Source organism: Anas acuta, chromosome 5, assembly GCF_963932015.1.
Source record: "Anas acuta chromosome 5, bAnaAcu1.1, whole genome shotgun sequence".
In the NCBI taxonomy this organism is placed as follows: Eukaryota; Metazoa; Chordata; class Aves; order Anseriformes; family Anatidae; genus Anas; species Anas acuta.
Window position 1 is genome coordinate 63,636,978 of NC_088983.1, and position 25,814 is coordinate 63,662,791.

The 25,814-nt window shown below is 39.5% G+C and overlaps 1 protein-coding gene and 2 long non-coding RNA genes across 3 annotated transcripts in view; 1 reads left to right on the forward strand and 2 right to left on the reverse strand.

The window, feature by feature from the left end:
• Positions 1 to 25,814, forward strand: part of LOC137858009 (uncharacterized) — a 187,043-nt gene that overhangs the window by 155,543 nt on the left and 5,686 nt on the right. The gene's annotated exons all lie outside the window — the stretch shown is intronic.
• The window catches only part of LOC137858008 (uncharacterized), a 445,999-nt gene that overhangs the window by 143,810 nt on the left and 276,375 nt on the right, over positions 1 to 25,814 (reverse strand). The window lies entirely within an intron of this gene.
• LOC137857061 (death-inducer obliterator 1-like) lies at positions 1,598 to 21,769 on the reverse strand. The gene is made up of 11 exons (XM_068683119.1): positions 21,697 to 21,769; positions 16,571 to 17,024; positions 15,487 to 15,646; positions 14,713 to 14,829; positions 14,391 to 14,498; positions 13,667 to 13,802; positions 12,995 to 13,538; positions 12,331 to 12,484; positions 11,207 to 11,296; positions 10,356 to 10,560; positions 1,598 to 4,179 (listed from the first exon to the last, which is right to left on the reverse strand). Exons 1-11 carry the CDS (start codon positions 21,767 to 21,769, stop codon positions 1,598 to 1,600), a joined length of 4,623 nt encoding a protein of 1,540 aa, XP_068539220.1.

Genomic DNA, 25,814 nt, shown 5'->3' on the forward strand with positions numbered 1-25,814 from the left:
CAAAATAGATTACTTAATTATTCATTTCTCCAGATCTTTTTGGTGTAAAATCTGAAAGTAACTCAAACAACAAAATCTTGAGAATAAATTAGGGCATGTGTTAGAACTGAGAGAAAAAATCACAAGAACAGACTTTCACATGTTTTTCAGAACACCTACAAGTAAGTATCAGTTGGGTGTGGTGGCATCCTGTAAAATACCTTTTGTTAAACAGATGGAAATGAAACTTGTGTGCCATCAGCCTCTTGTGGTGGCATGTTGAGAAGTAGCAAAGCTAGTTAGAAAATAATACACATGTACAGATTTAAGAAATGGACAACGTTTCACTGTAGATGTTTATTCTACTTATAGTAACAAAAACCTGTGAAGTCCCATATTTTAATGTACAGTGATATATTTTGTCATATAAAATACAATTTACAGAAATTTCTATCAAGTAAACCTAAACAAACACACTTGCTTTTTGCATACTTTTACGTAGATCTTTAAATTAAAAACATCTCATTAAGAAAAATCTTACACCATAGTAGATGTTTGCATTTAATACCGCCTCTTTGCATTTTAACATTTTGTCTACGGGTTCAGAATACAGACCAATATTACTAATAATTAATATTACTAAATAATTATTAATTGATAATTATTTAAATTACTAAATAGTTAATAATTAATATTACTGATAATTAATAATTAATATTACCAATCTTCTTTTCAAACTTAATGCAGTTTTATACCTTTTTCAGTGGACAGTCTTATATATACTACCAGCATAAGCAGGGTCTGACAACAGTGACACTTTTTTTTTTTCTTTTTTTTTTTTCAAAACACTTTTAGAGTGGAAAGTACAGGAAAATGGAGACATTTCTTAAATTTCCAGCAAAGTTCTGCCAAAAGAAAACCCAAGAAATGTCCCACATAATTAATTTAAATCGAAGAAATAAATTCCATGGCCCATGTAATAAACTTCTTTTATTTAACAAACTTCTTTTTCTTTCCTTTGGTATACCAATTCATTTGTAGTCTTAGCTCTTTGCCAATAGATGTCTGATTTTTTTAATTTTTTTGCTGGTTATAAAGGTGCTACTTCTATATACTCTTTAATTGCAGGTTTGTAAAAATGTGAAATTAAAAACCCCTCATCCACATGAAAAACTAGGTACGTTTTTTTTCGTTGTTGTACACTTAACAGATGGATTTCAAAACACAAAATACCTGTATATAAAAAGGAAGATAGTGCACTTTAAGCTTATAACATTCCATTTTCAAATCCTCCATCCAATAATCAGTAACACTGTTCTTCTGCAGCCTTCTCCTAAATACGCATGACCCTTGCATTGTAAAATAAACAAGACAGCAATATTTGACTCCTTGTCAAATATGCAGCAAGTGAAAGTCCAGTATGTTCTTGCCTTTTACCTATTTGAATATTGTCGTTCACAGTTGTTCAAAAATTGCTAATTTGTCAGTACATTTTGTAAGGCTAGATTTACAACAGCATTTTTGCAAAGGTGAGAATATACAGTATATACAGAAGACATTGACTCAGTCCTTGCAGTGGTGTCTATTATCTATGGGAAATATAACAGCAGTTATAGTTCTATGACTGATTAGTGGAAGATGAAGCTTCTGCCTCTGTTGGTTTCTGACCTTCCTTAGGTGTTTCTGGCTTCACCTCTTTACCGATCTCCCTACTTTTACTGCGATCTTTCCGATCTTTTCCTCTTTCACGATCTCGATCTCTGTCTCGATCGCGCTCTTTTTCCCTGCTTCGATCCCGGTCTCGGTCTCTGTCACGATCTCTGTCTCTGCTTCTTGATCGTTCTCTGTCACGTTGGTTTCTGTCTCTGTTTTTATCCCATTCTTTGTCTCTGTGTCTCTCCCAGTCCCTGTCTCTGTTGCAGTTTCTGCCACGGTCTGTTTCCCAAGGTCTGCCATGTTCTCGATCCCTTCGTCTTTCCTCAAAGGGTCTGCTTTGTCGATTCTCTGCTTGCTGAGGCTCTGGCTGATCTAAAACCTTGTCTTTACTTCCTCCTTCGTATCTCTCTCTCTGTCTCCCTTCAAATGTCTGGCCTCTAAATTCAAGATTTTTGCCTTCTCGGAAGTCAGATCCTGACCACTGTCCTTCTGACTCGGGCCCTTGCCCAGGAATACCAGAAAGAGGTGCAGACGGCCCAGCTTCCTCCCACATCTCCTTTCTGTGGCCTGGTGGATGACTGGGAAGGTCCAGGAGTGGTCTTGGGGTTGGCTTCATATTTTGTGGCGACTGTGGTCCATGCTGCGTAGAAAATAAGGAAGGAATGGGGCCCTTTTGACTTCCAAATCTTCCAGGGGCAGATCCTCTTTGTCCATCGTTATTTGGAGAAACATGCTCTTCTGAGAACTGTGGCGCTGGGCCTCTAAAATTAGGTCCATGAGGTCCTGCGTGTGCATTGAGCATCAGTGGTGCTGGAGGTCCTCCTTTCTGCCCAGACAAAGAAAACGGACCTCCAGCTCGGTTCTCCTCAAAGTGCTGTGGGAGAGGTCCACCCTCACCCTGAACTGGTGGAGATTCAGTTTGTTCTACAAATTGATGAGGCTGAGGGTTTCTTTGTTCTTCGTATTGCACCGCAGAAAGACCCCTGTCTGGTTCAAAGTGACCAGGTCCCTTTTCCTGAGAAGTAAACATTGGATTTGCCTCGTTTGACCAGGATACTTTGTGCATATCTTGCAAAGACTGACTGTCATTAGATGTGGAGAAATTAGGCTGAAAAGACGTACTTGGAGGTGTCAGAAGCAGCACTTTACGTAAAGGCCTGGATGTAGAAGGTTCTGCAGAAACTGCTTGACTCACATTTTCCAAAGTAACTTGAACAGTATTTTCAAATTTGCTATTAGGTGCCTCTTTTTGGAGCACTGCAGGAGGCTTTTCACTGGAAACCCAGTTATCACCACCGTAACTAAGCTGAGTAGCAGGAATTAAAGTTTTATCTTCCTTACCAAGTGAAGTCTGCAAAGTGTTTGGAAAACTCGCTTGAGGGTCACAGCTCTGGTTTAAAACTTGTGCTTGCTGATTGGAAGATGAAGGTAAATCTACTTTTTGCGCAGCCTGTTGGTCCTGATGGAACAATTCAGTCTCTATTAGGGAAGATTTTGGTGGAGGTGACATTAAAGCATCAGACACCGAGAAGTGAGCCACTGAAACACCAACAGCTGCTCGTTGTTGTCTGAGGGCTTCTTCTTGCTCCTCAGTTTGTCGTTTCTGCTCTTCTAGTTGTTTGTTTAATTCTTCTAACATTTTTTGCAGTTCCACCAAGGATGAAGACGCAGATAAATCTGGCACATACGAGGCAGGTGTTTCCACGGAAGTGTTTTTAGTGTCTGTATACATTTTGTTAGGTAAATCATCAACCGTAACTTTTGCTTCCTCCAAGATAGTTTTGTCTTCCAGATCATAGGCCTCATCCTTTAGTTCTGCTGTGTTACTGGGCTTCTCCACACTATACAGTTTTTTGCTTTCACCGGTCTGCATTTCAAAAGCTTTCTCTGGATCATATTCTTCTTTGGGATCGTATGGCCTGTCATCCTCCTCATCTTCTATAGCTTTGTCTTTTGACATCTGTCCAAACTGTTGTACAATGGGATCTAGCAAAGGAACAGCTGACACACCTCCATCCACAGCTGCTTTAGCTTCCTGATTGGAAGACTGGACAGTTTCAGTCTCCTTAGCAAGAGGTTCAAAAGTCTTCTTTTTACCAAAAAGTGTCTGGTGGATGTACTCAAGAGGTGTGGTATTTTTTGAGGATGAAGAATGCATAGCAGTAGCACTTGTAGAAGCGGTAGCTGAAACTGGTGGTGGTACAGTACTTGTGGTTCCACTCTTAGTCGAGGACGGTATTTTTAATACTGAACGTGTGGCTGATGAGGTTTCTGGAACGGGAAGTGGGGGTGGAGGTGGAGGAGATCCAGGTAGTGTTGTACTTACAGCTGAGTCTCCCGAATACAGTGTGTATTTCGGAGTTTTCTTTTCTTGTGAAGAAGCTACTGGCCCCTTAGAGTACAGCGATGTTTCTGTTTCCTCTTGCACCTGAATTCGGCTGCGCTTTTTCTCTATTTTGTCTGTATCCATGGTAGTAGCAAGACGCTTCCCTTTCTGACAGATAACCAATCCAAGAATTAAATTTGGACGTGAAGACTCGAGACCTGAAAGGAAACACAAAGATTGCATATGTAAAAAAACTACTATTTTTTATCTGTGTTCTCAATAGGAACTTATCATTTTATATAATGGCAGCTATGAGTCATAACAGTAACAGTTCTTCTAAATTTCATGCAGTGACATTATCCCATAAGCCTATGTGTCTATATTTAATTACTATTTATATAAATTTGTATACAGTAACTAAAAATGTTTTAATTCTTTCCCTGATATTTTTTTAATATTGCAGTAACAGGTGAATCTTACTGAAAGATGTCCTTGTAAATGTCTCTGCTGTTCAAAAATTAAAGAAAGTTTTCCTATTTTTGTATTATTACTTTCTACTTATTATTGTCCACTTCCTCCCCCAATCAAATATTTCCTTTCTAAATGCTTTGCAAATACCTTATATACACAGAGATACTGATAAGTGAGAAAACCTGGACAAGCAATCTAACTTTCTGTAGGGCTACGTTGGAATTGAAGAACTAGAAATAAAGAGAAAAAAACTAATGCTATTAAAACAAACAAACAGACAAACAACAACAACAAACACTTCACTTTCTGTTACAAAGAAAGCACGAGGCATTGTTAAACTTAATAATTACATTTCTGTTCTAATCTGTGCTAAAATACCGGACTGACATTTACACCATTCCATCAAGGTGACTTTTAACACTGTTGTAGAATTGAGTTTGATGCCACAGACCCTTCCCTAAGTAAGAAATGTGAGCAGAATTACTCCATTGTGAAAGCTTCAGGCTTGAATCCCTGGAGAAGCACTTCCAGAAATGACCGGAAAGTTTCCCATAAAGAGGAAAAATGCAAACAGCTGAAGGTCCGTTTCACATTATTGTATTCCTTCCTTGTACATTCACATTTCCCACAGGCACTCGTGGAAGACAAATACAACCAGAATAAAGAGCAGGGAATAAATCCTTTAACATACAGTCAGTGGCAAATGTAGAAAAAACATATAAAGAGAGGATTTTAACTTCTGGATTTAGTGACTTGAGATCCTCATTTGGGAGCCATATTAATATTTGCATCCAGCAAGGAACCAATAATAGAGAAATGAAACTAACAGCAAAGAGATTTACTGTGGTTATACGATGAGGACTCTAAAACCTACACTGTCCCTTATATTCATGACCCTTAAGTAAGAGTTTAAAAGAGGTGTAATATATGAATTTATGTATATCTTTAGTCTCTTACTAAACAAAACCAACTGCTCACTAAGGAACAACTTATAAATAACTAATTATTGCCACTGAAAACTTCTTGATACCAGCAAAAACCCAAACTTCCCATAGTTGCAGATAAATTCTGTTTGCCATTACCAGTCATAAGTATGAACCTTTGCTGAAACAACTGAATTCAAAGTTTTAAGGGGGCTCCTAAATTTACTATCTTATGAGAAAATTACATCAGCTGTTTTTATTTGTATAGCTGAAATTATATTCACGTACGCTAAGAAAGAATTAAATGAGGTAAGCCTATTTCTTAAGTTCAATGTGAGGTTTCCTCAGCAAGAGGATTATAACCAGGTAAATCAAGACGATGACTTCTTCAACACAGCTTCATTAAGCATAAAGATTTCATTAAGCAGTAACCTGCCTAAATTCTGAAATTCTGTGTTCTTCTGACTGTGACTGGTAATAGTGCAGCACGCCTGTTTTAGCCACATAATGGAGAGACCAGCAAAATCTGGTTACTCACTAGAAGGTCTTTGCAAAAAGACAGAAAAAATTGGGGCCAATGCAAAATCTACTTGAAGTTTCCTATCAGAAGCAGCTCTCATTTTAAGTATTTGGAAAAAAAATAACACTGAAATTTGATTGAATGCAGTCTAGCTCCACAGCTGATTTCAGATTACTTCAAAGTTCAGTGTTTGAGTTTTACATAGTTCTGTGGTTGAGAGGATGTTGGCCATGCTGGTTTAAATAAACTTCTATTTTTCATTTAGTAGCACATATTATTTCCTACTTGTACATTTAAAATTCAGTGCCAAGTTTTTTCCTCCAGATCTAGTATTTCAGTATTTTGTGTTGCCAATTTTCACTTTCTTCCATGGTTAGAAATATATATATATATACACACGAATTATAAATGCATCAAGAAAATGACCTAGCTATACTAACCAAAACTAAGACTTGCTTATAATTTAGTTTGCTTATAATTCTATACAGATTGCCCTTGTGAGAGGGCAGGGACGGCAAGATGTACAACGAAAGGAGGCAGGACAGGAACTAAACAAGTAATTATCTTTGGTGAATCTAAGATTATTTGGAAAGGATCACAAATCCTTGATTCACCCAGTTAAAAACTCCTTTCAACCCACTGCCTAAAAGCAATCCTAGCAATTCTGATCACTATAGTTTACTACCCCAGATGAAGTTACATTAATACATAACATCAGGGCATAGCTCAAAAGACAGCTTACTTGGGAAGACTGTGTACACTCTGAAGAGACTCAATAGTTAGGTATGATTCACTCTGAGTGACTGCTTTACATTTTTTCTTTATCAGCATGTGAGTAACGACTCCACATTTGGTCAGCATCGACCCGTGCAGAGGATCTCTCAAATCTGTGTTCACCCTAAAACTCCTCGTAAGCATTCACTGTTCTTCTGTCGTTAACGTATTGGTTATCTGCCCTTCTGCAGAGACCTGTGATTTATCCAACTAGTCACAACATGCATCTCAAACACTGACTAATTGAAATGAGCAGGTTTCAAAAATCTATTGGACTGTGTATCTAAAATTAACAGCAAAAAGATAGAAAAACAGTTCTGAATCCCTGTAAGAGACAGAGATCATCGCTAATAAAATCAGAGTAAAACTTAAACACACGTTCAAGATAAATTCCAAAGCTAAATTAACAACGGTTATAACTGAATCTGTTTAGTTTGGTCAGAGAAGAAATCCATTAAAATTTTACATTTTGATACTGTAGTTTTCAACAGATGCCTAACCCAGTTTCTAAATTCATTCAATCCAAAGCGATCACACAGTAAGTGCTTCTTTTGGATGGAAATATACAGCCAGACCAGCACTTCAAAGCTCAGTCCCATTCCATTTCCATATCTGTAAATAGGTTTCAATATCCATAAATAGGTTAAGTGCCTAATTTTAGGTAATAACTAAATGAAAATGTTGGCTGCAGTCTCCAACTATTGCTCAATAACTCTTTCACAAGCAAGCATTTTAAGTGCTGCAAGCTATGTTAGTAGCTTTTGATGCTAAATTATTTATAAAATATTGTTAAATGCATTCTGCATTTGAAGACCACGATGGTGTTATCAAGTTACATCCTGTAATTAAATCTATTTAAACAAGATGTATTAAATATTACTATGGGATTAATATTTTTTTTTCCGTTAAATACGTTTTTTATTTTCATGAAATCAGTTTTGCAGTATTTATCTACGTAATGGCCACATATTGTCCCTACCATCCGCAGCTGCTAGGAAGTTAACTGTACCACTAAGGATACATCCCTAATTTCTGTACACTGATGGCAAAACTTAGGGAACAGACCTATGCCACACTTTTAACTGCAGAGACCAATACAAGCAAAGCTGTAATCATTATCAACACGCCGTTTAAATACTTGTCCCAGTTAATTGTGAAAGCATGATTGAAAACTATCAAGTTGGTGTATCTGGATTCAGTGATAGAGATCACTTCCACCGCTGTAACACTGCTGCACATTACGGTACATTTGCTGAATGGGAGTGGCTGACGTCAAAAATATGTTGTTCTACTACTGCTGCTTTCCATACTGGTATGAGTACTCTAAATATCTTGAAGAGATTTCATGCCTTCATACTTAAAAACACTTCCAAGCTTAAACTAACGGAAGAGATACTGCGGCATGCCCTCTGCTGATACACTTTTTAAATTAAAATTCTTCTATATTAAATATGTATGGTACCCGATACATTGCCAACATTGCCAATAAATCCCTCCATAAGTGCGTCTTCCTAGTGCTAATAATGACTGATTATACCTTTTAATTTTTTTTCAAAGTGTTTTCAGATCTACAGATGAAAGTGCTAAATAGTGTTGTGTGTATGTGAAACGAGACAAACAAATTCACACACAGTAAACTACCAGAAAAAAAAAAAAAAAAAAACACAATGCTGAACATCCCACCAACAGATAATATCTGGTAATAAATATCTGAGGTGGTTGAAGTGAATAAATGTGAATATCCTTCCATGTTCCTCTATATCACCCATGACAAAGTTTTGTAGATCTTCTAGGCACTACAGCAGGTCAGAGGTCCTCAGTTGTGTTCCAAATCCAGTCCATCAGAAAACAGGATTCATAACAGATTCATAATCCGTATGCACCTGATGGAGCTGGTTGATACAGCTGGAATATCTTCCAGCTAGGACTTCTGGAGTGATGGGATTATTGTCCTCCCCCTCCTCCCGCCCCCAGTCATATTTATCAAAGTATCTTACACTGTCATGTTTTTTGAGTACTTGCTAAACTCTATTTGAAGGTACACACATTTAAGGAGACAATGACCACTTTCCCAAAAATATCTTTATTGGGTATAAAAAACAGTAAATTCCATCAGATGTCAGTAACAAGTATGTATTACAAGTCTTTTACGCTGCGGTATTAATACATGCCTGCAAGTGTTTATACCTATGTTTCTTCTGGGCAATTACCTCCAGTTTTGAAAGAACTTTTCCTATTTACATTTTGTAAAAACCAGCCTGACATTCCTCATTTCTATACTAATACTAACAAGTCTGTCTACTTTTGCCAGGCCTCCACTTTAAAAGCTTCATTTGAAATGAAATCTACAACAGAAATATAAAAGATAATGTACAAGGACAGCCTATGTTTGCTCAAGAATGCAAGGAGGGGAAGATCATTTAAATGCTTCCCTAGAGCAGGTTAAGACAGGCTCAGAGCGTATGAGAAAAATCTTGTCCAAGAACACAAAGCAAGCGCCCTTTGCAATTTCATGCAGGAAAGAAGAGTATTTTCCTAGCATTACATTACTTGTTGGTGGTGTTTTTTTGTTATTGTTTTTTAAGTCGTATGCCATTAACATGTGAAAACCTGGCCAGGCAGAACACACCTCTGTTTATGAATATAAGCCCTGAGAATGCTTCATTGAGTTTAGTCCTAAACTTGTATTTGGGTAGCAGAGGACAGTCAGCTTGTCAGAAAGGTCAGCTCCTTACATGTTTTAATGTGTAATTATTTTGCGCTGTTTAGTATTTTGCAAACCATCCTTACAACAATGCAGTATTGCCTTCATTGTAACGTGTAGCTCTTAAGCTCCTCAACCTGTTACTCTAGATGAAAAAAGGTACTTATTTGGAAACTAAGCATATGCACCGCCTCCATCCTCAGATGAAGGTGACTTCAAATTTTGTAATATAAAGGTGTTTCACATCTGAATTCATTCTCATTTCTTCTGTTTCCATGTTCAGTGCACAAAGATGGAGCAAATTCAAGCCATACATTACTGCTGATAACTCTAACTAAAAATAGAAGAGCGTAATATATACCAACCTATACCACCTACTGTCTGCCACCTACGCAAAAGGAATTTGCCTGCTCCCAGGCAAACCAATGTTCTGAAGTCAGTGATTTGTCTGGAACTTGATCCAGGTAGCACAGAATATTTCAGACCCCGTGTACATGCATATTGCATGCACAGCGTAATACATACCATGAGATAACAACAATGTAGTGAAACCATAAACGTTACCTTTGTCTTCAGAGATTTCTTGACTGCTCCGTGGGATAAGAGTCTCCTATGTGATTTAGGGGACAGCACATGGCTTGTAGGGACCTAAAACTTGGTGGATTTATGGGTTGTTGAAAGTAGGGTCGGTTGAATGTTCTCATAATGTTTGCTTGTTTGTCTCAATATAGTGGCTGTTCTATGTACTCCATTTTATGGGTAAACAAATCCTCCTAACAGCAGAGATTTATCTTGTTGGAAAGGCTATGTGAGTTTCAGACCATGGCACCTTGAGATGATTGGCTTTGCAATTTTTTCCTATATGCACACTTTTAAAATCTTTTTATAAAATTATATATTTTTTAATTATGCTTACATTAAACATTCAAAACCAATTGGTCTCTGATTTACTCGTTTTGTAATTTTACCTAGCAGTTAACCTCCCCTAAATTTTGTGCTTACCTGGTCCCTTAAAGGGCAAGAGGTTGGAAGGAATTGGGTCCTTAGAACTCAGTGGGATCAGGTAGAGATTCTTGACATGTCTGTTGTTATTAGTTACAACACCAAAACAACGACGACTGCTAAAATAGGAGTAGAGAGAGATATAGGCAACTTCTTCTTCTTCTGTGGCAGGATGGAAACGAATCAAACGAATCAAAAACAATTCCTGAAATACAAAATCAAAGTGGAAAAATTCAACCTGTAACACATCAGCAAATAAAATCGTTTTCCACTTTCATCCAATATAGGATGAAAGTCTGGAGCAGCTTTAAACCAAGATTTAAGAAAATACTGTCATTCAATTGGTAATATTAAACCAGAATCAATTTTGTCATTTTCAGAAAGACCAACTATTTACGTATCTCACATCAAGCTACACCTCTTTAGGTTCAGAATATTCAAATAATTAGGAAAGAAATGGAAAATTCTTAGATTATATTTGCATACCGTGCTTCATTTTTACTAAATCCATAAGGGTTTTAGTAGTAAAATTTATTACATACACTTACTAATAATTTCCTAGTCTTTTAAAATTGAATTTCTATCTTCAGTAACTGAATAAATAGATTGTTTATATTCAATCATTAAAAAACAATAGGTTGTATGAATGTTTAACTACTACACAGGGGAAAGACGATTGGCAGCTCAACAGGCAAACCTGTTTCTTCAATAAATCAAAAATTTCAATGGAATAAGTGGTAGCAGTAGTTTTCCAGGTGTGATCGACATCAATATAAATTAGTAACAAGGAAATTCTATCAAAAGCCGCTGTGTATTTCTTCCTGGTTTTCCAAAGGATTTTAAGTAAATACCTTACAAAGTGAAGATTTGAGTTTGCCAACATAATCCCAGACTGCCTTCGGTGAGATCTTCCCACCAATATGAATCGTGTCTGGTAAATCCTAAACAAGAAGCATTACATGGTCGTATAAGAAAAGGAAAGAGAGGCTACAGTTTTGAACCAGCACAGATTGCCCCATCCCAGTAGCTTAGGCGATAATACAGTACTATGTTTTACTAAACTTGCACATATACATTCCTAATTTCAGACAGGCTGTTTCCAAAATGCAAGGAGTTCATTATGGCATATTACTGGAAGGCTGGCAGTACACACAAAACAGAAAAAGCACTGCCTGACGAAGATAGCAGGGGAAGGTCAAATACTTTTGTATGCCTATCAGCCGATTCTATTTGTTAGCTTTGCTTTTACAGGGAACCTGTTATATGTAGTATAGCTTTTATCTACGCTTTCAATTTATCTGAAATTTTTGCACCCATATGAATTCTAGTTAGCTTCCTGTCATGATGACAGTGAAACCTGTTCTAGCAAAAACAACAAGAGAGCCACCAACCCTCCTAAGAAAAGACCTAAACTACACGCCTGAAACCCTCAATCACAACAAATACACTTCTTCAGAGAAGTTAAGAAACTGCTCAGTTGTTTCATCACAAGCTGTCATACTACCTCATTAGTTGAATGTACACCCTCCCAAAATATAAAAGCAGTTGCATCAAAGTTAATCAAAGCATGATATTTTTAATAAATGGCCAAACTTTTCTAATAGATCACATCAGTGATCCATCCATCTGTTTGTGAGCAGAACAAGGCATCTCTTTCAAAACACATGCTGATGATGCTTCTCGTCAAAAACTGATCTTGAAATCAAGCTATTATTCTATGTTAGATACTAACATATATATAAACATATTAACAGACATGAGAATTCTTCACAAATACGTGAGGAATTTTTTTAAAAGGCTTTCTCTCCTCCCCCCTGCCTCAGGCTACTGTTCCTATTACTACAGGAGATTACTAAAGGGATGCAATTTTTTTTTTTTGTTACACGTCCAATATAACAACATACACAGTGACCCCAGCCTTTCTAACAACAGGAACTGCAATACATTCTAAACGCATAAACATGTCAGTGCTAACCTCACTAAGATAATCAAAGCACCCGGAGACAGGATATGCTTTAGCGATAAATTTGGCCACACTCTGCAGATTAATAAATCCTTTCCAAATGGTGTTGAGGCGAGAGAGGAAGAGAGAAGTGTCGCTGCCTTGAGGTGAGCGTGGCTCAGCAACACTGCAAAACAAATCCAAAAGAGAAACGTTATAGAGCACAGTAAGAATGCTTCCTTCTTCTTCTTTTCTTCCCTCCTCTTATTGATCAATTACTTTATTTTAAAAAAGCAAGTAACAGAAGCCTTAGTAAATGCTTTGTTAATGTTTTCCACTTTCATCCAATATAGGATGAAAGTCTGGAGCAGCTTTAAACCAACCCTCACAAACACTTAATATATTTGAATGCACATGCAGATTTAAAGTCAAATATCTTATAAGTTTTATTTATCTGTTAAAACACATTGAAGAATTTTTACTGTCAATATATCACGATGCTCAGAAAATTTTACCAACTAGAGAAGTTAAACAAGGAGATGACAAATTAAAAATTTAAAGTTCAGGTAATCGCATTTAAAGTTGAACATGCCTTTTGATTATTGGCAGGGGAGGGTAAGAAGCAAAGGGGGACAAACACACTGAACATAGTGAGACCAGAGATTCAGTGGCTTAGCTTCCTATTAAATATACACACCTGATATTGGGTGACTGATGAACAGCTAAGTATCTTGGATCTGGTGAGGACGATGGCTTTGTTAATATTGATTTGGGGACAGTCATAACTGGTTTTGACATTTCCTGCTTTGTCTCCCCTGTTAAAACTTCACCAGATGCAGTACCAGAACGCAGGGCTGTCGTCGTACTACCAGAGGAGCCGCTCATTGGTGTTCTAGGCTCTCGGCCAGAAACTGTTACAGTTGTGACAACTGCACCAGTGCAAGAGGCAGGAAAAGTCGAAGGTTCTTCAGATGAAGTATCTGTGTTGCCATGGCCTTGGGTTGTAGGGATGTAAGTTCTTTCTAAGCTTGACTGGGAAACTGCTTCTGCTGCAGGTGCAACTTCGGTTTCCTCTGTGTTTTCAGAGGCGGCCTCTTTAGCAGGCTCCGCTGCTGCTGCTGGTGCAGAACTTTCATATTTTTGCTGAACTTCTGGTTTAGATTTTGACACTGCTTTTTTAGCAGAAGCCATTAATTTTATCTTCTTCGGTGGTAATTCATCTTCAGATGCTGAAATCTGACCTACAAAATTAATTTTAAAGTGTTTTTGATTACTGTTTAACAATGAAAAGGTCTGAAGAGAAAAACAAGTAAGCAAGCAATGCTCTTAATAATTCTTTTACTTCAGACAAAGTCAACACTGTAGATACCTGTACAGATTTTGCAGTTCAGGTCAAAAAGATGGGCTCGATGTTCATTTCTTGCATCCTTCAACATACTGCTAAAAACGTCTAGAGAAGGAGCACTATTTACATTTTGTACAGTTTGGGTTGACTTCTGCTGCTCCTGGAAATGAATAAACACAGAAAACATTCTGGTTGATTGCTAAATTCAATCATAAAAAAATACTTTTGAAACCGTTAATTCCGGTTCTTTAAAAAGATATTAAGGGCTGTGCAGAACTACTGCTCTGAGCAGCACTTACAAAAAGATGGAATTTTGAACTATTCTTCCCCTTTTATCATTTGTTTAAGAATATCATGTCAAACAGAGTTCTCAAATAGTATTTGTCCTCATTTCATTTCATGTAATTCTGAAGTAGATACTATCACATTAACTGCTTCCTGAGAATACAGAATTGTAATACTGATCACATTTTTGGGGGGGAAAACAATTGGCTAAGATTTTGCTGTAAACTGAGGCAAAGGTCTGAAAAACACGCATCATCTGATATTTTAGAAGCACATGCGATATATGCCCGATATTAGGTTGTTGCATTCCTTCAAACCAAAAGGAAAATGCTCATAGCACACCTACTAGGTGATATTCTTACAGTTCATTGAAACAACCTGCATTTCTGATACAAAATTTGAGGCCCTAGTTAGCATTTATCTCCCTTGGCACCTCCATGCTAAAGCAATAGCTAATACTTACATCAGAATCAGACACCGGGGGAGAATCTTCCATATTTACATCAGGCACTTGTTCCCGTTTTACAGCTGCTTTCTTGATCTCGTGTGATTTGTTTCTTGACTCTAACATCTGAGAGAAACAAAAACACTTTAGTAACAAGTCTGCATACTGATTTTATAATTTTATTTTGTATTTTCTTATCAGTTGGCTAGTGGAAGAGAAAAAGCTTACGTTATTCATATTTCATTAGGAAGAAAACAATATATTAATTATGGGTGGTAAGGGCTGGTGAAGTTACTGTTAGTTCATATCTAAGGACACACTGGAGAATTGTATTGCTTACCGCTTTGGCTGGTTTCTCCTTCCATACAGACAGTTCTTTAGATAAAAGTTCTTCGGGTTTCATTCTCACTAGTTTTGACAGTGAGATTTCTCCACGAAGAACATGATGAAGAAGTCCCTAAAAAAAAAAAAAAAACACACTTTGTTGCCATGCTGAATAACTTAAGCAACTAACATGATTTGCAGTGCTGGACTGTCAAAACCCTTTCAGGTTTCTTAATTCCCTATTAAAAATGCCAGTTAATCCTAAGAAAACTTAGCACGGTGCAGCAACCAGAAACTAATGATGAAATCATCATGAAGTATGAATTTTCCACATTTCCATAAAATATACTATCAATTCTACTGAACAGGAATTTCGAGAGGTGAACTGCCACTCCTGTTTCATATCTATAGTAGAATTTTTTTTAAAGAAATTACGTTGTCTAGTCACTATTCCCATCTGCACCAGCTTCTTTTTCCTTTAAAAGATAAATTATCATGTACACAAGTGGTCTCCCATACAAACCACAGAACGTCACAGAAGAAAAACATTTATTTTTTTTTCTAAGAATGCCATTCAATAAACAAATATTTCGCTACAAAGGCCAATCTTAATAAATACACGCGATCCAACTGGACTTCCATTCCAACTGGATTATTTAATATTTGAATGGCTTTAAAACAATTTTGTAGAGCATAACTCATAAGTCTCTCTCTTGAAACTACATATTGATGTATTATTTAAAAAACAGAATATATTTCAGTACGTTTACTGTTTAAGTAAATTCCAAACCTGATTTTTTGGGTCCTCGAGATCGAACATGATGCTACGGTATTTACTCTTGTATCGGTTGTCCGTAACTTGAAACAAATTAAACACCTCCTTTTCAATATTGAGTGCTACTTTCCCTACTTCACTCTCTGTCATGACCAGATCATCACTATCATTGACTCTGTTAAAAACAAGAAAGGGTATGCGCATTTACGTTAGGCACAAATTCTTCAGGCAGCATTCATAAAAACTAAATTTTCAGAGGAAGGAGTTAACCCCGCTTTTATTCACTCAGTGAGGACTTCCTTAAAACACATTTCAAAGCCAAAGTCTATCTCAGGACCTCAAAATGTCAACAATGGCAACCTTTTGCTACTGTCTACAGAAGACCACGGAAGACAGCCTTAACGAACTGAAGCCAGGTCAGTCCTTACAAATCCTCCTACTCATGACACTGCAATTAGTTTTTTGTTGTTGTTTTTTGTCATGAGCTACTGAGGGAGCTAAAACACTTCAGTTTTAATCTTAGACCCTCCACTGTGAACAGCATTTCTATTTCAGAGACACTACCAGAGCACAGTGGCCTAAGTCTTGACAGCTGACAAGAGCTTTAATATTTGTGGGACAATGTTTCAGCTTTTTTTTTTTTTTTAAGAAAAAAAAAAAAAGTAATACAGTTGCTAACTTTGGGAGAAGAAGGAACCTCTGCCTCAGCAAGCCCTTCCAACCTTTCACTGTGATATTCCCTACACTATGCTTCGTACAACCCCTACATCTCCAAACACCACCATTGCCAGATATCAGCTTCAGGTCACCTGCATTATAAACATCTCTATGCTGTGATTTAATTCTTCAACTGTAATTGTCTCTCACTACAAATGGGATAGTGACGTTTTTTTAAAGGCTTTTTCACATGCCCAATTATTTGGCATCAGATTTTTTATTTTTAATAAAGCTCTAATGCTAAAAATACTTGTAGTAATTTCTAGCACAAATTAAATCCCTTAGTAGCACTTAGCAAGAAAGAAACAAAACTCTGCAGGCTAACGCTTTACTTCTAGTTGTAGTTTCCTATATAAAATAAGTGCTTTGAATTCCCACCCACCTCTTCCATAACATTTCTTTTAGGGACTGACGAATATATTGTCGAATCTGCGAGTTGGGCTGCGACTGGATAGGGCTAGCTTGTGTTTTTGCTTGACTACTTCCAGATGCAGTAGAAACGGAAGACGGCGAAGGCCTTTTGAGTCCTCCAGCCAAACTGGATGCAGCTAGTTTTTTGGAAACTGGCGAGTCATGAGAAGAAGCTGCTTGTTTTGAAGGAACGCCGCCTGTTGAGGGCGATGGTTTCTTGGGAATTTCACCTTTGAAACTCCCAGCAGGTTTAAGCGTCTGCTTCATTAGTGATGTGCTAGACATGGAAGGGGACTTCTTTGGAGGAAAATTTTTAGTGAGGGAAGATGCATGTTTCTCCACCATAGATGCTGAAGCAATAGCTTTCTTTGATGCCCCTATAAACTCTGTCGCTTTATCTTTGTTTCTCTTCTCTTCCTTTTGAGCTGTTAAAACAAAGAAGAAAATGCAGTATTAAATGCTTAACATTATAACTTCCTGTTTATGAAGACCAGCTGTCAACCTATAAGGAAGTCTGTGAAATACCTCTGGAGAACTACCAAGTATATAATTTAAGCCATTCATTTTTAAAGCCTTTTTAAAAAATGTGTAAAAGTTGACTTTTTTAAGAAGAAGTTTGCCTTTGATCCTGCAGAGAGCACTTCTCAGAGACTGTCGGAAGAGTTTAAAAGAGTTGCATTTTGGTTGTAAAGGTTGAAAATCTCAGTCACAAGCTATGCAAGAAAATTAAAAAAAAAAAAAAAGACACCACCTTCAAAGATTCCTGAGTTGGACTTCATGATTAAGCTTCAAAACAAACAAACAAACAAACAAACAAACATTTTCACAAAGTCTTTAAAAAAAAAAAAAAAAAAGCAACACAACCCATATCTCACATTTAAGCAGAAATCCTCGCTCCAAACTTTCTACTTTAAGGAGCAAGCAAAGAGAGTCAAGTTAAACAACAAATCAATTGCTTAAAATTTTAAATATACGTTCAAGCCATTTGGTTGCTAGTATGAGTATCACACTCTCGCTCTAAACTATCAGATCTTCTCATTTACTTTCCAGTTAAACTCTAGATTTAATACTATAATATTTAATAATTAAATATTAAAACCATTGCTCAAACTGCGGCTATTTAATTCCCACCAACTATTCCATTCACAATATCCAAAACTGCCATTTAATGTTTTTTCTAACATCAATATATTGACAATACACATAATGCACAAGAAAATTTACAAATTACAAGCGAAGACTCCATATACTGAAGTTATAATTGCACAGGACTTTAAAAACAAGCATTTCTGTAGGTTGCATTTCACCTGTCCACATTTTGGCACTGACGGGAACAGTTCAGCAAAACGTAATAAGCCAAAACACACTCTCCATCCAGCAAACGTCATGTGCTCCACTTCAGTTTGCCAGAAGTATCGTTTACAGGACATCAGAGTTACCGTGACACATTCGTTGTGGCAGCACAACGGTTCCGAGGGAAACCAAGAAACAACTCCTGAGATGAAGTTGTTCTGATTAGAAAAGCTAAAGTTACTTCCCCAAAAGTCTTTTTTCTCCTCATAAATCTGCATTTGACTACTGACCAGTTTGTGATTTCTTAATTTTTTAATTATTATCTGATGTTTTTAGCTAGCAAGGTTTTGTAATCAGAATTAGTCCCACAGCCCCATCTGCAGAGAGCTATGTGCTTCCCGGGAAGGATGCAGAAATTCAACTTTGGTTAATTTCACCGCAAACCAAATGGACCCTTTTGGTCTTCCATACCTGCTACAGTGAGAGCAGACATTATCAGGAAGGGTCTAACAACCGATTTTTCTCAGACTTGAGGGGGACAAAGGTCAGAGCACCCTTCTGAAGCCCAGTTCGCCCAGTTCAAGAAATCCTATAACAGCATACTGTTTGAATAGAAATACACCTCAGAAAGGGGAAGATTTGGATTACCTAAGAAACAATGTCACTACTCATTTCTGAGTGAAACAGCCTTCCCACCTTTGCCGGTCGTTAAATTCTGTTAGACGCTGAGCATTTGTAGTAGGCACCTCCAGCAGAACGCAAGCTTGTAACGAGCTGCACTACACTGCCTCTTACTGCCAGCATGTTTCACCACCAATACACAAGCTGGTGGTTAAGATGAACCATAAAACCGATGCTGTACCTGAATTTTCATAAGGCTAGGCAGAGAAGCAGGTGCTAAACATTGCCTGGAATACAAAGTGAAGAGGAGGATGCAGAAGCACTAGCTATGTGGATCCACTGTGAGTGGATGCCTTGCTAAAGCTTTCTGAGGGAAAATTATCTGAAGTGTAAGATGAAACACACTACATTAAATCATTCCAAAGAACGTGAAGATCTTACTAGAGATTAAACTTCTTGTTCACCCACTGTTCCCGTACTTTTCCCTAGGGACTGGTCTCAAGTACTGACAAACTGAACACAAACCCGGGGGATGCTGAGCTGGACTCACACGGACTTCTCTTCTGTTTCTAGTATCTCCCAAAGCCTACCCCACTAACCTTACACTATCCGTCAGGAGGCATTGAGCTATCCCAGGAAGGAGAACAGGGATCAGAAACTATCAGTGACATTTTCAGTTTGGTCTAATGAGGCACCTGGAACTTAATACACTGAGGTAAAAAGCTGAACTACTTTGAATGAACAGTCTTGAAAAGCTAGAAGATGAATATCCAAAATATGTGTACAATAAGGTTGTGAGAATTTCTCTACTTCTGGTTCCTGGTTTATCTTCTGCCCAGACTTGTCTCTTCAGGCCGGTGGGACAGCGCACCTCTGTCTCACTACGGAGCGGCAGGACAGCACAGCTCAGGGTTCAAAATGACCACAGTACAATTCGGTCCTCGGTGCTATGATTTTAGTTCTTTTGGGTTGCAGCAGAAGTACAAAACATGAAATACTAAGCTTACATTCCGTACTTACAGTTTTATCATCTGTTCAAATTAGTTAACAAGCACGCTGATAGAACTAAGAACAGCAGTTAAGATATTGTGTGTATAAAAAATATATCCGTGCCCCAAACCTTCCTGTGTTCCAACGGCTATATCATGGTAAAACTATATACATGTAAAATAAATAAATAAATGGCACTAGCACAAAGGTAGATTGAAGTTCCCAGGGTTGATAGGCAGCAGCATCAGTATGGGTTCAAGAAGAAAGATGCACAAGCATCCTTTATTCTGCCAGTTCACGTCATGGCTATTTTGAAATGTTTCTACAGTAGAGCACAGAACTCAATGCTTCTTTAGCCAACAGAAAATGAGCAGATATTTCAGCCTCATGGAAGTCTAACAGTCTCACAAACTAAAATACTACTTTATAATTACAACTGTCTACCTAACTACTTGCTGGCAGGGATTCTGCATGTAGCAAAAGATACCTACACTACATAGGCTATTCGGTGTTTCAGAACACCTGTGAAGTACTTTCTCAAATCTGCAGGACACCTCACTACATTTGAAGGATAGTGAAGTGGTGTGTGTGTTTTGACAAAGTATTGAAGGTACTTACATCCTACTGTAGTGGGTTTACGTGGCAAGGTTTTGGTAGCAGGGGGTCATAGGGGTGGTTTCTGTGAGAAAGATCTAGAAGCCGCCCCATTTTTGGGAAGGGCCCCATTGTTTTCCAGAGCTGAGCCAATAAGCGATGTTGTTTTGCGCCTCTGTGAGAGCATATTTAAGACAGGGAAAAAACGCTGCGCCACACAGCAGCCGGGAGAGTCAAGGGAGTGAGAAACAGCCTTGCAGGTGCCAAGGTCAGTGTAGAAGGAGGGGGAGAGGTGCTCCAGGCGCCGGAGCAGAAGTCCCCTGCGGCCTGTGGTGAGGACCATGGTGAAGCAGGATGTCCCCCTGCAGCCCATGGAGTACCACGGTGGAGCAGGGTTCCACGCTGCAGCCCGTGGAGGAGACCACGGTGGAGCAGGTGGCCCTGCACCGACGGAGGCTGCCGCCTGTGGAAGACCCCTGCTGGAGCAGATTCCGGGCCGGACCTGTAGCCCGTGGAGAGGAGCCCACGCAGGAGCAGGTGACCTGGCAGGAGCTGCTGCCCGTGGGGGAGCCAGGTTGGAGCAGTTTTCTCCTGAGGGATGGACCCCATGGTATGGACCCATATCTGGAGCAGTTCTGGAAGAGCTGCTGCCTGTGGGAAGCCCACGCCGGATCAGTTCATCAAGGACTGCATCCCGTGGGAGGGACCCCACAGCACAGGGGACGAGAGTGACCGAGAAGGAGCGGCAGAGAAGAAGTGCTGTAGACTGACCATAACCCCCATTCCCCCATTTCCCCTGCGCCGCTCGGGGGGAGGAGGTGGAAGAGGGTGGAGGGGGGGGAAGGTGCTTTTGGTTTCTTTCCTTTGTTTCTCACTTCTCTCACTTATTAGTAATGAGCAATAAATCTTACTATCTATCTTCTTATGCTGAATCTGTTCTGCCCGTTACAATAATCATTGCGGGATTTTCTTGACCTTATCTCAACCCTAGAGCCCTTTTCACATATCTTCTCCCCAGTCCTCTTTGAGGAGGGGGAGTGAGAGAGCGGCTGTGGTGGAGCTCGGCTGCCCACTCGAGCGGAACCATGACACCTACATATGTTAACAACCTCATCTTAAAAAAAAAAATAAAACACCCTCATATCCCATTTTGACTATGACAAAATGGATAGGCCCTGACAGATTTTTTTGGTTTACTGACAGGATTAGTGTTCTGCCAGACAATCCAGCTGCACCAACTCACGCTGTCCTTGCACAGCTCTTGTATCCAATGCACAGGAGGGCAGGAGCACACAGCCGAGCGCGGGGAAGGAGCAGGACTGCCTCTTCTGGCAGCAGCTCCCCAGTCCATTGCCTCAGCTGCAAGGCGAGCATGCCCCCCAGCCAGCACCATCTTCTGATGGGCGCTGTTTCTGGTGCGCGTTTGGAAAAGTTACCAGAAGTGAGTACTCTTTTCAGAGAGCAGTATGCCAACACAGGAGGGTCCCCGCCGCCCCTTCAGCCCACCCTAGCGCTGAGGGGACCGAAGGCTCCCCCCGGGCAGCTCCAACCCCGCAAGGCCCACCGAGGAGCCGCCGCCAACAGCCCCCCTCCCGGCGCCTGCGCCCTGAGGGCGGCTTCGCCAACCGCCATGAGCGGCGGCTCGGCCCCTCGCCGTCCTGCCGGGCACCATCGGGCTCCGAGCCCCGCAGGGACGGGTGCTGAGCCCTCCTTGCTGGTCCCGGCTTCGAGGGCTTTGCGTTTTGTTTCAGTTTAGGCTGTGGAGAAAGCGGCGGGGTGGGCGCGGAGAGCGCGGTCCGTGAGGGAACGGCGAGGGGAAGGAAGGGGAGCGCTGAGGGGAGGAAGGGCTGCAAAGGTTTTAAGTTTATTGTTTGGTGTTTTTTTTTTTTTTTGCTTTTTTTCCGCGTTAAGCCTCCCCATTCGATGCGAATGGTGCAGGAATGCATCGCCTAACACGAGTCGGAGAACCTCAAAGCCTTCGCTGAGGGAACCGCAGCCGCAGAGCAGGCAGCAGAGCTCAGCTGCTGAGCACAACGAGGCTCGCTCATTTCGGCGGCTGTGTGGCCTCAGCCGCTCCCGGTGCCTAAAAATAAAGCCAAAATAAAAATAAATTAAAAAAAAAAAAAAAAAAAAAGCCGTATGGGAGCTCAGCGGCCCCGGCCGGGGCTACGCACACGGTCCCGGGGCTGCGTCAGCTGCCCACCCGCGCACCAGCCATCAGGAGGGGAAATCGTGGGAGGAAAAAAAGCCACGATGTTTTGAACTTAACACGTGTGTTTTGTTTCTTTGTCGCAGGGTGCTCTCTCCTCCCTTTCTGCCCTCCCCCCCCCCCCCCCCCCCCCGAGGAGCACGTCTCCGCTGCACTGGAGGCAGGAGCCTGCTACACGCAGGTACGGTGGAGGTAAACGCCTTGGGAATGCACCTGTGTGTAAAAACTTACACGGTCGGTGTGTAAACCGACTCAAAAGCCCCTTTCCAGTCTTCTGGAGTTGTCAAGTGGTATTACCGCATCATGCCATGAAAATGAGCGAGGTGCATTTAGGGTTCCTTAACGGTGAACAGATTCTCCAAACTAATCTGAGATAAAAGAGCATTTCCTATAAGGAAAAATAAAACTTTCACCTATCTATTTCACAACAATGAAAGGTTCGGGAATCTAGTATTTCCACAGCTCAACGCCAAAATAGATTACTTAATTATTCATTTCTCCAGATCTTTTTGGTGTAAAATCTGAAAGTAACTCAAACAACAAAATCTTGAGAATAAATTAGGGCATGTGTTAGAACTGAGAGAAAAAATCACAAGAACAGACTTTCACATGTTTTTCAGAACACCTACAAGTAAGTATCAGTTGGGTGTGGTGGCATCCTGTCAAATACCTTTTGTTAAACAGATGGAAATGAAACTTGTGTGCCATCAGCCTCTTGTGGTGGCATGTTGAGAAGTAGCAAAGCTAGTTAGAAAATAATACACATGTACAGATTTAAGAAATGGACAACGTTTCACTGTAGATGTTTATTCTACTTATAGTAACAAAAACCTGTGAAGTCCCATATTTTAATGTACAGTGATATATTTTGTCATATAAAATACAATTTACAGAAATTTCTATCAAGTAAACCTAAACAAACACACTTGCTTTTTGCATACTTTTACGTATATCTTTAAATTAAAAACATCTCATTAAGAAAAATCTTACACCATAGTAGATGTTTGCATTTAATACCGCCTCTTTGCATTTTAACATTTTGTCTACGGGTTCAGAATACAGACCAATATTACTAATAATTAATATTACTAAATAATTATTAATTGATAATTATTCAAATTACTAAATAGTTAATAATTAATATTACTGATAATTAATAATTAATATTACCAATCTTCTTTTCAAACTTAATGCAGTTTTATACCTTTTTCAGTGGACAGTCTTATATACACTACCAGCATAAGCAGGGTCTGACAACAGTGACACTTTTTTTTTTTCTTTTTTTTTTTTCAAAACACTTTTAGAGTGGAAAGTACAGGAAAATGGAGACATTTCTTAAATTTCCAGCAAAGTTCTGCCAAAAGAAAACCCAAGAAATGTCCCACATAATTAATTTAAATCGAAGAAATAAATTCCATGGCCCATTTCATAAACTTCTTTTATTTAACAAACTTCTTTTTCTTTCCTTTGGTATACCAATTCATTTGTAGTCTTAGCTCTTTGCCAATAGATGTCTGATTTTTTTAATTTTTTTGCTGGTTATAAAGGTGCTACTTCTATATACTCTTTAATTGCAGGTTTGTAAAAATGTGAAATTAAAAACCCCTCATCCACATGAAAAACTAGGTACGTTTTTCTTCGTTGTTGTACACTTAACAGATGGATTTCAAAACACAAAATACCTGTATATAAAAAGGAAGATAGTGCACTTTAAGCTTATAACATTCCATTTTCAAATCCTCCGTCCAATAATCAGTAACACTGTTCTTCTGCAGCCTTCTCCTAAATACGCATGACCCTTGCATTGTAAAATAAACAAGACAGCAATATTTGACTCCTTGTTTAAAGCGTGTGCTGTAGGAACAACTTTGACACCAAAATATCACATACATGAGATGTAAAGGTATGGCTCCTAAGGTCTTGATTAAATTCTTTTACAAAATTACAATTCAAGTTACTGGAAAACATAACTTTATAATTTTAAAAAGCAATATGGGCTCTTCTTAGACTTTTTCCATTTCTGTACTGTAAATGGAAATTTTAAGATAAAGATGCAAGTAGAAAAAACAAAATCTCAGAACAGGTTCCGAGCAAGCTCCGAGTCCCGCAGGGACGGGTGCTGAGCCCTCCTTGCTGGTCCCGGCTTCGAGGGCTTTGCGTTTTGTTTCAGTTTAGGCTGTGGAGAAAGCGGCGGGGTGGGTGCGGAGAGCGCGGTCCGTGAGGGAACGGCGAGGGGAAGGAAGGGGAGCGCTGAGGGGAGGAAGGGCTGCAAAGGTTTTAAGTTTATTGTGATTAAGGAGGTATTGGGGAGGCATTGGGGAGGCAAGGACAATCCCCAGACATGGACTGTATATCTCGAAACAAGACACTGGAACTCATGATAAGGAAGCGGCAGACGGACAGAGAAACAAATGGAAGGACTATAAATCTCAAAACTGGACATTGGAATTCATTATAAAGATACAACAAACGGAAGAATTGGCAACAACCAGCTCTCGCAATTAAGAAACGTGCCAATTCAGCAGATTCCTGACCAAAGGTGAAAAGTACACTGTGAGGAAGACTCGGGGTCTTCCTCCCAAAGACCCCTGCCCACGTCCCAAAGACCCCTGCCCACAATTCTTGGGAGGCTCTACGCAGGCGCAAGGTGCCAAAAGGCTAAGTAGCATGAGAAGCGAGGGAAGGCGGGGATAGGTAATGCATATGTATAGGTGCTTGTAGAATATTGATAGATTGATTGTATAAATTCAAGACTGCTTTCCGCTTTGGGTATGCACGATAGGTGGAGAGATCCCCCGTGCATCCAGCGCTGCAATAAAGAATATACCACTTAAAGGAATTTCGGCTTCGATCTTTGAATCAATCTGGCACCCCAGATGGGACCACCTCTCTGCCGGACCACAGGACCCGCTGGGGACAGGACTCCCTAGGGTACCCCCGGGATTTCCCGGAGGGACTCCTCGACTCACCGGATCACTGCGGAGGCAGACAAGGACCCCATCATTGTAAGTGAGTATATTCTTTATTCTGGTTTGGTTTTCTGGTAGACCGGTCGTCTGGAGCTGTCTGTAAGTCAGCAGGTGATCTTCTGCGAGGCAGTGTTTGGTATATACTTTGTGGTTAGCACCATAAGTATATGTTTGGGGACCTTAAGGAAGGAGCTCGCTTTAAGGTCCATCTGGAATTGCGTTGCCTATTTCGGTTTTCTGACTCATGGAGTGTGGTATTTAACTCTGGTTATTGTTACTGTGATTTTGGCTATATTCTTGGTGATAATAGTAGGTTCATGGCATTGTTATAAGAAAGATATCGTTACGGTATTACATATTTTGGTTTTCTGACTGGCATGTGGAATTTGACTCTGATTATTGTTATTGTGATTTTGGCAATATTCCTGGTAATAGTAATAGTTTCGTGACATCGCTATTGAAAGATACCTGCATGCCCACATTTTTGTAAGTGATATGTGTATTCTGAAAGTGTGAACTGGAAAATGGGGGGGCACACA